Raw genomic sequence first — 13,370 nt, forward strand, 5'->3', positions numbered from 1 at the left:
TTTCTGATATATTGCATGCCTCCGTTTCATTTAGTTCCTTTCCTGGCGCTTCCTCCTTTTTTTTTTTTTTTTTTTTTTTGGAAGTTGTTCTTCTATCTCCCCATTTTTGCTCTCACTGAAGGATCTAGGTATCAAATCATGTGGTGCCTGTGGCTGCAGCAGAGGGCCTGGTGTTGGGTCATGAGGTCTCAGGCTGTGGCTGCTCCTCTCATGGTCACAGGGTGGCAGCTGCTCCTTGGGTGGTCACAGACTGCTCCCTGGGGGTTGTGTGATGGCTGCTGGCTCCCCATGTGGTCATGGGCAGCAGCTGCTGGATCCCCTCGCATGTGCTATAATGGGTGGTAGCTGCTGTCTCCCCTCATGCACACTTTTGTGGGCAGCTGCTGCTGGCTCCCCACATGGTTGCAGATGGTGGGTACTCCTCTCATGGTCATGGGGCAGCAGCTACTCCTTGTGTGGTCACCCGCTGCTCTCTGGGGGTTGTGGGGTGGCTGCTGTTTCCCCATGCTTTTGCGGGTGGTGGCTGCTGTCTCCCCTCACGTGCGCTGTTGCAGGCAGTGGCTTCTGGCTCCCCTTGTGCATGCTATGGTGAGCAGTGGCTGCTGGCTCTGCTTGTGTGCGCTGACATATGTGTTGGCTGCTGGCTCGCAGTGCTATTGTGGGTGGCGGCTGCTGTTCAATCCTGGGTGGTAGCTGTTCATGCAAGTAGTCTCTGTGCCTGGGGCTAAAGTGTCTGGCTGGCAGCTGGGGAGTGCTCTCCAGAACTCACTGTAGCTCTTATCCGGGGAGGCTAAAGTCTGGGTGTTTGTGGTTCACAGCCAAGGCAGCAGTTCCCTAGCCTGTGTGACTGTAGGTTCCCAGGTGATGTTGGAGAGCACCCTCAGTGGAGATAGGCTGGGCTCACAGCAGCTCTCCCCTTTGAGATGGTGTGGCCTCTGTGGCAGCACCAGTGCTCCTGGAGAGATTATAGCAGTAGCAGCTGCCCGGCTATGCAAGCTTGGTCTGACAGCCCCCGAAGGTCCTGAAAAATCTAGCTATTCCTCCCTCAGACACACACACATCACATGTCCACACACTCCCTTTTTGCTCCCTCTTTCACACACACTCTTCCTCACTACCATCCTTCTGGCCCTCATCTTGGAATCTCCTATAACTAAAAGTTTGTGCCTTTTGACAAATATCTCCCTTTTCCTCACCCACCCAGCTTCTGGTAACCACCACTTGACTCTGTTACTATGAGTTTCACTTATTTTTTTTTAGATTCTACATATATGTGGGATCATGCAATATTTGTCTTTTTCTATCTGACTTATTTCATTTAGCATAACATTCTCTAGATTCATCTATGTTGTTACAGATGGCAGGATTTCCTTTTAAGAAGGCTGAATAATATTCCTAATATTTTACACTCTCTCTCTCTCTCTCTCTCTCTCTCTCTCTCTCTCTCTCTCTCCCCTCCACACATTCTTTGTGCTCTTTTGATTAGTCTTAGCATGGTCTATCTCCATTCCTTTATTTTTATTTTTTCCATCTCTTTTAATCTGTATGTGTCTTTTTATTTAAAGTGGGTTTCCTGTAGACAGCATATAGTTGAGCCTTGTTTTTGTTCATTCTAGAGTACTTGTGTTCTAATTGGTTTGTTTGCACCTTTTATGCTCAAAGTAATTATTGATATAGTTGACTTAATATCTATTACATTATGCCTATTTTCTGTTTACTTTTTTATTCTTTGATTCTTTTTCTTCTCTCTTTTTTGGTGTGGTTTTAACTGAGCCAATTCATCAGAGACAGGGTTGAATCATATATGAGCATTTATTCCAATACTGCTGGCAGTATGAGAGAGCAATAGGTCACCCACAAAAATCTGCTCTCTACCCCCTCATCCCCCGTCATAAGCCAGCTACTTATATTGGGTAGGATAAAGATTACACAGGGAAGTAGGAATTACAGGCATGGGGAAGTAGGCAATGCAGGCTGGGGTGGAACTCCATTGTTTAGACAACAAGGTTGTTAATCTTTCCATGATAATAGGCAGTTCTTGAATGAGAATGGACACATTCCAAAGTTGACTCCCAGGTCCAAGATTGACTGGCAGGTCCAAAGTTGACTCCCGGGACCCAGGGTCGTACAACTCCCAGTCAGATTAGAATGTCCTTTCTTTAATCAGAATAAGGCAATCTCAGTTAACAGAGCATGATTAATATTTCTTATAACTATAGCTAGTCCCAGTATTCTATTTTTGTTCCTAACAAAAGCATATTTGTATATACAACTTTATGCATGTTTATATTTTGTTAGATATAGTCAAATTTTCTATTCTTGAACTTTAGGCCACTGTCTCTTTACCTCAATATTATACCTCATACATTGAGCTTTTACAAGATTCTTTAACTTTTGTAACTCACTCCCCACCCTACCCTTTGTCCTGTTCTTACTTACTGCCTTTTTTAATAGTGGGACTTTCCAGGAGGCTGATTAGCCAGTAAAGAGAGAACAATTCTAATTTTTAAAAACACTTTCAGTTCCCCCTACCTCTTATCTATCTTTTACATAACAACAGAGGGTGCTTTCAAATGAAAATTTCATAACATTGAGTTATTGCTTAAAGTACCTTCAAAAGTTCTTTTTTGAAGTCAGAGTAAAGTTGGTATATCTTACCTTGGCACACCTTACCTTGACCACCTCTAGATTGTTGCTTCTGCCCTCTTGCCTATCACACCTTCCATTCTATTTTGAGTTATATTGGATTCATTTTTAGTTCTAAGAACCTGGCCTACTCTTCCATCCTTCCTCAACCCTGCATACTATTTTCCTTTTGCTTGGAGGGTTACCCTTACTCTTCCACCACCACCATCCTTCTAGGAATCTCTATCTTATTCTTTAAGTACTTTTGGCTTCTGTTTTTTCTCCATTTAAAAATACAGATAAAAACAACACCTGTGACTTGGTTTAGTAATAATTCAATGAGATAATCTTGTTAAGTCATCATCAGAGCCAAGTACATAGTAAATATTCAACAAATGTAAAAATCTTCTTCAGTTTTCTTTGTGAGTCATTTTTGTGACACCAAGATATATCATTATTAAAATTAAAACACACACGATGATTTAACTTAATATGGTAGATGACAAGATATCTGTGCTGTGGATGAAAAGGGGCCATATGCTAACCTGACAAGCTCAGGAAAGGCCTGTGTGGTGGCCTTACAAACTCAGAGACCTAAAGTCACCACAAAGGATGATCTGCAATTAACTTTTTAACTGAAAGCAGTTATAGCAGGTAGTCATGTCCTAGTCTAGAAGCTTCCCTGACAAAAGTCAGCCTTTATCTTTTAAAAATATATATTTTTTATTGATTTCAGAGTGGAAGGGAGAGGGAGAGAGAGATAGAAACATCAATGATAAGAGAGAATAATTGACTGGCTGTCTCCTGAACACCCCACACTGGGGATTGAGCCTTCAACCCAGGCATATGTCCTGACCTGGCATTGAACTGTGACATCACAGTTCATAGGTCAATGCTCAGCCACTGAGCCAAGCTTAACTAAGCCTATCTCATTATCTTTTGCATCTAAGATAACATTCCTTTGGTTTGTCAGGGTAACTCCCCTTTTCCCAGACCCCTCAGATAACCAATGCACCAGGGCAGACCATAAATCCTCTCATGTTATTTTTATTATGTTAATAGTTAACTGCTAACAATCCTATACCCACCTATGTAAAAGGTGTATGTGTCTATAATTTTACTTTTCATCCAATCCTAGAGGTTTCTCCTCTCCCCTCCCACTTTGCTTTCTCCCACTTCCCTAATTTGTCACCAATGAATTTCATTGTAACCCACTTTGTCTTCGCTTTTGATTGTAATGTATAAAATAAGGTGCAAAACTGCCATTCTCTGGAGCATTATCTCAATCCATTGAGATTTTGCTTCCTGCAATTGTTGACAGTTTGGCTCAAATAAACTCACAAAAATTCTCTATAGGTTTGAATGTTTTTTACATTGACAGTGTTCAGTAAATGTGGCACTGAGTTGAATGGATTGGTTGAAACCAAAATACACAATGTTAGTTACATTCTTCTAATCTAGTACTAATATATTGGTTGGTAGGTCTCGATTGTTTGATTGTCTAAGCATTTTGTTACATGATATGCACCCATCACTCAGTCTCAGTGCTTACTAACATTTTGATCATTCAGATGTGACTTATTCTTAGCAGAACATCACCATCTGATTGTGACTGCTGCCACTTCACTGTGCTCCTCAAACATCTGTTTCAAATCCCTTCTAGTCTTTTTCTGGATATACTGATAATATTTGCCATTCTATAACTTTCAAAATATTCTTTTCTTTTTTGATGTCTGCCTCCAGTCTTTTGGCATGTTCTTCATCTTTGCCAACATATTAGACTGTTTGAGCTGTGATACAAAAATACCATAGCCCTGTCCAGTGTGGCTCAGTTGGTTAGAGTGTCATCCCATGCACCAAAAGGTCATGGGTTTGATTCCTGGTCAAGCACATATCTAGATTGCAGGTTCAATTCCAGATTGGGAAGCAACTGATCGATATCTATCTTACATCAACATTTCTCTTTCCTCTCCCTGTCTCCCTCTCTCTAAAAAAAAAAAAAACAAAAACAAAAACAAAAAAAAACACACAAAAAAACATAGATTTGGTGACTTAAACAACAAATATTTATTTTTTCACAGTTACAGAGGCCAGGAGCACAAGATCAAGGCTCTTATAGATCTGGTTCCTGGTGAAGACTCTTACTGGCTTGCAGTCACCTTCTCACTGTGTCATCATGTAGCATAGGAGTGAAAGTGCTCAGGGATCTCTATTATAAGGGCACTAATCCCATCATGAGGGCTCCACCCTCAAGACCTAATCAAATCTCTCAAAGACTCCACCTCATAATGCCATCACATTGGGAGCTACAAATTTCACATGAATTTTGGAGGATACAAACATTAGGTCTATAATAGGCAGCAATCCTGCAAATCCCTTCTGCATATTCACTGAGGATCCTGAGATGAAATTTTTAACTAGAGATAAAATGTACCAGAAGCTACTTGAAACTTGCCTTGTTTCTACTTGTCCCTCTTGGGCTTTGTTTCCCCTCTTCATCTTGCTTACTCTGTCTTTTTCATTCTGATTCATGGGAAGATGAAGACAGTGGGTAGGTAAGTACTTATGTTTCGTTTAAGTCATCTGTTCATGCTACACTGTCTGAATTACTTCTTTCTGTGTTTCTATTTTTCCTGATTCTAAGACTCTTTAGAGCTTAAAAACATGTGATGGTTAAGAATTCTAGCAGAAATAAATATGATTGCATGATATGCTCTTTAATCAAGGACTTGTTGAAGGCCTAGTATCTGTGCCTTCCTATATACTGTATATCACCCTCTGAAATTCTATGCAGGAGAGATCGAGCTCTCTATTCAGAGGCCCCTGCTCTTGTTGGGTAAGAAAGTAAGCTCACTTGACCCAAAAGTAGTACAAAGAAAACATTAATTCCACTGAATGTAATGCATGGCTAGGGCTTTATGTTCCAAGGAGTGCCTTATAGTGCAGCGTGACATGGACAGATGGGGCAACAGATAGGGGAAGACTCCAGAAGGCTTAAGTCTGGGTTTCCTCTCCATCATACACTTGTTCTTGAACCTTAAGAGAAACACATAATTTGATGACACTCAAATTTCTAATCTGTAAAAAAAATATATAATACAGTTGCAGTGCCACCTTTCCTGGTTGATATAAGAATCAAATAGACAGCTGACTCTCACAGCCACGTGGCCTGGAGGTCAAATCCCCCCTAGTATTAGCTACAACAATCAAGGCTTAACTACAAGACTGCCCACAAAGACCACTAGGGGGTGCACCAAGAAAGCATAACAAAATGCGGAGACAAAGAAACAGGACAAAATTGTCAATGGAAGATATAGAGTTCAGAACCACACTTTTAAGGTCTCTCAAGAACTGTCTAGAAGCAGCCGATAAACTTAATGAGATCCTCGAGAAATCTAATGAGACCCTCGATGTTGTGATAAAGAACCAACTAGAAATTAAGCATACACCGACTGAAATAAAGAATACTATACAGACTCCAAACAGCAGACCAGAGGAGCGCAAGAATCAAGTCAAAGATTTGAAATGCGAAGAAGCAAAAAACACCCAACTGGAAAAGCAAAATGAAAAAAGAATCCGAAAATACGAAGATAGTGTAAGGAGCCTCTGGGACAACTTCAAGCATAACAACATCAGAATTATAGGGGTGCCAGAAGAAGAGAGAGACCAAGATATTGAAAAGCTATTTGAAGAAATAATGACAGAAAACTTCCCCTACCTGGTGAAAGAAATAGACTTACAAGTCCAGGAAGCGCAGAGAACCCCAAACAAAAGGAATCCAAAGAGGACCACACCAAGACACATCATAATTAAAATGCCAAAAGCAAAAGACAAAGAGAGAATCTTAAAAGCAGCAAGAGAAAGAAACTCAGTTACCTACAAGGGAATACCCATACGACTGTCAGCTGATTTCTCAACAGAAACTTTGCAGGCCAGAAGGGAGTGTAAGAAATATTCAAAGTGATGAAGACGAAGAACCTACAACCAAGATTACTTTATCATTCAGAATTGAAGGTCAGATAAAGAGCTTCACAGATAAGGAAAAGCTAAAGGAGATCATCACCACCAAACTAGTATTATATGAAATGCTGAAAGGTATCCTTTAAGAAGAGGAAGAGGAAGAAAAAGGTAAAGATACAAATTATGAACAACAAATATGCATCTATCTACAAGTGAATCTAAGAATCAAGTGAATAAATAATCTGATGAACAGAATGAACTGGTGATTATAATAGAATCAGGGACATAGAAAGGGAATGGACTGACTATTCTTGTGGGGGGGGGTGGAAAGGGGTGTGGGAGATGCAGGAAGAGACTGGACAAAAATCGTGCACCTATGGATGAGGACAGTGGGTGGGGAGTGAGGGCCGAGGGTGGGGCGCGAACTGGGAGGAGGGGAGTTATGGGGGGGGGGAATAGGAACAAATGTAATAATCTGAACAATAAAGATTTAATTTAAAAAAAAAAAGAATCAAATAAGGCAGATTTCTGCAATGTTGTGGGATGGCCTGAGATGTCTTTATGAGGAGCATGCATGGCCAGAGGGAATTGGTGTAAGAAGGAGGAGGACTGTGAAGTCAATCTGGCTCAGTTTATTTTCACTCTGAATTTTCCACTGATCCCAGCAAGATATCTGCTGAGACCATAATTTGTCTCTTTTATGGGGCCAGAAACAGGGATTTGTGCTTTCCTCGGGTTATATCTGTGATTCTAGCTCCTGGCCTTTATGTTGGAGGGATGCAGCTCTTCAGATAAGATGAGGTTCCTGTGGTGAGATAGTTGTGCAAATGTCCAAGGAAGGCTGGACATTGAGGAGTTTTCTTCCCATTTCTTCTACAGGTTGGTGAAGTCAGGCCTTACATCAGTTTGTTGTCCAGCTCTGTCCTCAGTGCTCAGTGGCAACCAGAATCTCACACACCTTTACCTACGGGGTAATGCTCTTGGAGACATGGGGGTGAAGCTACTGTGTAAGGGACTCTTGCACCCCAACTGCAAGCTTCAGATGTTGGAGTAAGTGCCTTAGCTTATTAAAGTGATATTGTGGAACAACCTGAGATGTCAGAATACATAGTGGGTAAGAGGAAGGGTGTATAGAGGAGTGATGATGAGATAATCTGTATCTAAGAAGTGATGTCCTCTGAAGGTTTGGCTTATTACAGAATCAAGGGACTGGAAAGAATTCTACTTCTAGATGATATAAAGGTAAAGATGAGTTCCTTTCACCACAAATCTTTCCACAACAAAAGAATGGGGATGGTATGGCTCTTGTATTTTAAGGAATTTTGGGAGGAGACAGAATTTAGGAAACATCAATTCAGAAAGTGCTATTGCTAATTGGATCTGGATAATCCAGTAGACTGGAAAAATACTCTTATCTGAAAAGAAGAGAAGAATAGTCATGACACATATAATTATTCCAAGCTTGTTTATCCTGCACTTTTTCTTTGTTTGAAATATTACAGGCTAAGATCTGGGAGACCTGGAGGAAGGGAAGGGGATATTTTCTTTGAATCATTCTCTTTCTTGCAGACTAGACAATTGCAGTCTCTCCTCACACTGCTGCTGGGATCTTTCCACACTTCTGACCTCCAACCAGAGCCTGCGGCAGCTGAACCTGGGCAACAATGACTTGGGTGATCTGGGGGTCATGCTGTTCTGTGAAGTGCTGAAACAACAAGGCTGCCTCCTAAAAAGACTTCAGTAAGTGCTCTCCTCAGACATGTGAGGGGCAGGGATCCAAGTTCTAAGGAAAAGTTGGCCAGTTACCAAAATCCAAGATGGTTCTTTTGCACTCAGGGTGAAGTTGGGCCTGGTCCAGGTATTACAGATATGTTTGTTGTTCTTGGTTTTTGTTGTTGTTGTTAATCCTTACCCAAGGATATTTTTCCAGTGATCTTTTAGAGAGAGTGGAAGAGAGAGGGAAAAACAGAGAGAAATATCAATGTGAAAGAAATTGATTGTTTGCCTCCTGCATGAGCCCTGACTAGGGACCGGGGAGGAGCCAGAATCAAACCCGGGATCCTTTGGTCCACAGGCCAACACTCTATCCACTGAGCCAAACCAGCTAAGGCAAAGATATTTTAAAAATAGGGTAGATGAGTCATGACCTACACATTCAACTTCATTCAGATATTTAGAATATTTAAAGTTCAGTTGGGTATGAAAACACTTTCCATACATATTCCTAAAAGAAATGTACAGTCTAATGGAAGCAGCCAAATGGAATTATATTTCTATGCAGTGGCTTGGACTTAATAGAACTAGACCTATCTATGGTTCAGCCTTATTGCAAAGGTATTAGTATAGAGGGATGCTGTTGATCTTGTTTTTGAGTATTTATAAATGGGAAGAGCATGATCCAGAAACATGAAGATGAGAAATACCATAAAATCCAGCCAATGAAGTATATTGAAACAATTGACTCCCTTCCATCACCAGGATACTACTGAGATACTCATTACTTTTGTAGTAAGAGCTTCCTGTTAGTGTCAGACTTCAGTCATCCCCGAGGAACATACTCCCCAAAGAAGATGTTTCCTTCACTTGGCTTTAGAGGCACCATACTCTCCTCTGGGTTTTCTCCTACTTTATTGGTTATTTCTGCTCAGTCTTCTTTTTTGCTTCTCATTGCTCTGACCTTTACATGCTGAATCTCTGGGACTCACCCATTGCCTAATTTTCCTTCTCTACATTTTCTCCCTTGTTCATATCATTTAGTCTTCTGGTTTTACTACATATGTTTTATACCCCCAATTTATATCTCCATGAATACCATGTCCAAATGCTTATCTGACATTTACACTTGGGTGTCTAATAAGGCTCCCAAATTTCACATGTTTAAATCCAAGTCTGTGCTATTCCACTCTGTCTGAAACTTGCTTCTTCCCTCTCTCAACCAATGGTAACTGTCATCCAGATGTCACCATTGATGCTTCTTCTTCCTTATGCATATCCACTCCATTGGCATGTCCTGTAAGCTCTTCTTCCACAGCATGCCCACTCATTGTCCACCTCTTGCCAGCTTTATGGTTCTTACCTTGGTTCAAGCCACCATCATTTCTTGTATGGATTGCTATGGTGGCATTCTGTCAGGCTACTCTGCATTTATTTTGATTACCATAGAAGATGGAGGGTACAACTAAAACAGGACTCACTCCTATCAATATGCTCCAGTGACTGCCTATCATATTCAAAGTGAGAGCTATAAACTCATGGCAGAGCCTAAGACGCTCTGTGATCTCAGCCTGCTGCTTCTGCAAATTCATCTTCTCCTAACCCTGTTCCTTCCGCTCCTTTCACACTGTTTCACTTAAACACTGTATTCTCTGGAATTTTGCACTTGGTGTTTCCTCTGCCTGGAACTCTCTCATTTTTTGATATACACATGCCTTGTTCTCATACATCCTTAAATTATCTTCTTAAAGATCTTCCTCTGTGTGTTTCTTGCCATACTATTGAAAGCATCAGGCCAGCATGCTATTTCCTGTTCTCTTCATATTTACCTTCATAATGTTGACCACCATCATATATGATATTTTCTTGTTTATTTATTGTCTACTAGAAGCCTGGTGCATGAAATTCATGCGGGGGGGGGGGGGGGGGCGTCCCTCAGCCCGGCCTGCTCCCTCTCCAATATGGGACCTCTGCAGGGATCGGGCCTACATTGGCAGTCAGACATCCCTCTCACAATCTGGGACCACTGGCTCCTAACCGCTTGTCTACCTGCCAGCCTGATCGCCACCTAATTGTTCCCCTGCTGGCCCGATTGCCCCCAACTGCGCTCCCCTGCCAGCCCAATGGCCCCCAACTGCCCTCACCTGCTGGCCTGGTCACCCCCAACTGCCCTTCCTTGCCAGCCTGGTCACCCCCAATTGCTCTCTCCTGCAGGCCTGGTTGCCCCCAACTGCCTTCCCTTTCTGGTCATCTTGTGGTGGCCATCTTGTGATGACGTGGGGGTGGCCATCTTGGGGCAGCCATCTTGTGACAACATGAGGGTGGCCATCTTGTGATGATGTGAGGGCGTCACATGAGGGCGCGAGGGCTACCTAGGCTTTTATTAGTATAGATACCCTCCCCCAAGAATATGAATTCTATTAGCTAGGGATTTCTGCCCTTTTCTATTACCTCAAGGCTGAGAATTGAACTGGAATGCAGGTTTGAATAAATAAAAGTTTGAATCAGCATTGCATCCTTGTGCCAACACAGGAAAAGCCAAAATTCTAGAGCTAAGAAAATAGAGGAACAAAAGAAGAAATTGGTCAGGATGAGCTGGGACATTGCTGTATGTGGTATCACTGAGCAAGTTCTGAAGGGCATTCTGGGACAAAGGACAGGCTCAAAACAGACTTGAGAGTCTATAGATGCACTCAACCTCTCTTGTCAGCTTGGCTGCCATAAAAGAAAAAATAGCATAGATTCGGTGCCTTAAAGAACAGACATTTATTTCTCACAGTTCTGGAGGAAGGAAAGTCCAAGATCTGCTGATTCAGTTTCTGGTGAAAGCTCTCTTCTGAGCTGTCAGATGGCACCCTTGTGCTGCCATCACATGACAGAGAGAGAGAACACTCTGGTAGTTCTTCCTATAAGAACACTAATCCTATTGTGAGGACCTATCCCAGTGAACTCATCTAACCCTAATTAGATTCTAAAGGCATCATATCCAAATATCATAACACTGAGGGTTAGGGCTTCAACATACAAATTTTGGAGGAACATATACATTCAATTCACAACACAATCAAATCAAGATTCTTAAAAATGATGCAGGACAAATGGTATGATTTCTCATTTGAGTGGCAAGGAAAAGAGGAGAAAGAATTCAAGTCAAAGAAGAAATGAGAGGCCTACCAAGCAATTGCAACATGTGAACTTTATATGGCTTTTGATTAAATAAACATAATGTAAAAATTATCAGACAGTTGAGGAAATTTAAACATATTAGACATATGTTAATATTAAGGAATTATTGTTAACTTTTTAAACTGTAATAATGGCATTATATTATGTTTTTAAAAATCTTCTTCAGTTAGTGTTATATCATGAAATATTTATACATGTGTGACATGCTGTGTTTAATTGAAACAAGACTGGCCATGAGCTATTAATTGTCAAACCTGCTGAACGGCTACATGGGAATTTATTATACTATTCTCTTTATGTTTATTATATGTTTAAACATTTTCAAACTTTAAGGTTACAAATATAACATAAACTATGTTAGGTATGAAGTGCAGAACTGGAGAGCTTAGAAGTGTGTGAGAATAAGGGAAGTGAGGTGATATATTTTAAGGCCAAAAATTCTGAGTGTTCATTTGAAGAGCATAACTCAAGGCTCTCTGTTTGCTTTTATAGGTTGTGTAAAATGTATTTTAATTATGATACAATCTGCGCGTTAAAAACACTTCAAGAAGAAAAGCCCGATTTGACCATTGTCTTTGAACCTTCTCAGTAGTGATGGAGGCAGTGCTGCCAGATTCCAGCCATCCAAGTGTGGACAAGTATGAGTAAGCACTCCTCCAGCATGGTTAAGACCACTGCTCCTCGGGTCTTTTGGTTCCGTGTGGGAGAGCAAAGTTTGCCAGTAGTGCCTTTACAGAGAGAATGTGAGCATCTCCTTTACCCTTGGGACAATGAAATCATTCATATAATATGGTTCTCATCATAGCATTTTAGTCAGAGGATGTGTTCCTCTTGGTGACTTTATATAACTAACTCATTACTAAACCATTTTTTCTGTCTTTTCGCCCTGTTTCTAAATCTCTTTCCTTTTTTTGTTCTTTTCACTTTTGTCATCTTTCTCTCAACTGATCATAACAGAATGAGCCAACTATATATTATGTTGTAATTTTGTGACAGCAACTTATTTATTTTTTGTAACAGTGATATTTTCTAATAAAAAATTCATGTTTATTGTATTTGGTTGAAAATTCATAAAATATAGAAACGGTTGTATTTATTGAGTTAAACTGCTTTCTTTCTTTAATTTTAAAATGGGGTGCCTAGAGATCTTTTTACTTATTTATCTAAACAACAAAAGATAAATTGCTTTATGTATTTAAAAAAATCTCTTTGCCAAATGATTCAATTGTAATGAATGTAAAAGAAAATCGCTTCACACAATCTCTGAAGATTGAAATGCCAGCTCTGGTTGGAGAGGAGGTTGAAAATCATTTAAAGTTTTAAGAGTAGATGAATCCTATACTCATAAATAGAATGTAAAAAATGTGTTTTGCCTTTAATTATAAGAAATCATCTGGGATTTATTTCATACCAAGAGCACTTAATCTACCACACTTTACGTAGCATTAAATCTTTAATAAATATTGATAATTGCTTCTCTATACAAGGGGAAACTCTGAACCACATAGAATTATTCAGGATGGAAATACTACTTCCTCTGTCAAATGAGCCATCCAGACCTCTGCTACCCAAAGTGTGGCCTATGGACTGTTGATATAAGGAACTTGGCAAAATTGTTAGTCAATGACATTATCAAGTATGCTTTTTAGATAAGCTGACTTTTTTTTTCCATGGTAAGACTCTCTCTATAAAGGAAGCTATATGTGATTTATAGTCAGGTGCAAACACTTAATCTTGTCTAGGGCCAGCACTTTAAGTAACTTTGAACAAGATATTGGTTTTTATATCTCCTCAAAGTGATCTATTGCAGACTGCCTCCCTGATACAAACACCTTGACATGGAAGATGAAATGTAGTTAAAAACACTTAGATACCAGGGATTCCAA

General features: G+C 40.4%; 1 protein-coding gene across 4 annotated transcripts in view; it reads left to right on the forward strand.

Moving 5' to 3' along the window:
• The window catches only part of NLRP3 (NLR family pyrin domain containing 3), a gene marked incomplete at its 5' end in the record, with an annotated part of 47,027 nt that extends 34,473 nt beyond the window's left edge, over positions 1–12,554 (forward strand). For all 4 annotated transcript variants that reach the window (XM_081093253.1, XM_081093255.1, XM_081093254.1 and 1 more), the window contains 3 exons: positions 7,465–7,635; positions 8,155–8,325; positions 11,977–12,554. In XM_081093253.1, the coding sequence (XP_080949379.1) occupies positions 7,465–7,635; positions 8,155–8,325; positions 11,977–12,076 (442 nt within the window). In that variant the 3' untranslated portion in view covers positions 12,077–12,554. The remainder of the gene's footprint in view (positions 1–7,464; positions 7,636–8,154; positions 8,326–11,976) is intronic.
• Between the last annotated feature and the right edge of the window lie 816 nt (positions 12,555–13,370).

The sequence above is a fragment of the Myotis nattereri genome (genome assembly GCF_964212035.1).
Source record: "Myotis nattereri genome assembly, chromosome: 5".
Lineage (NCBI taxonomy): Eukaryota > Metazoa > Chordata > Mammalia > Chiroptera > Vespertilionidae > Myotis > Myotis nattereri.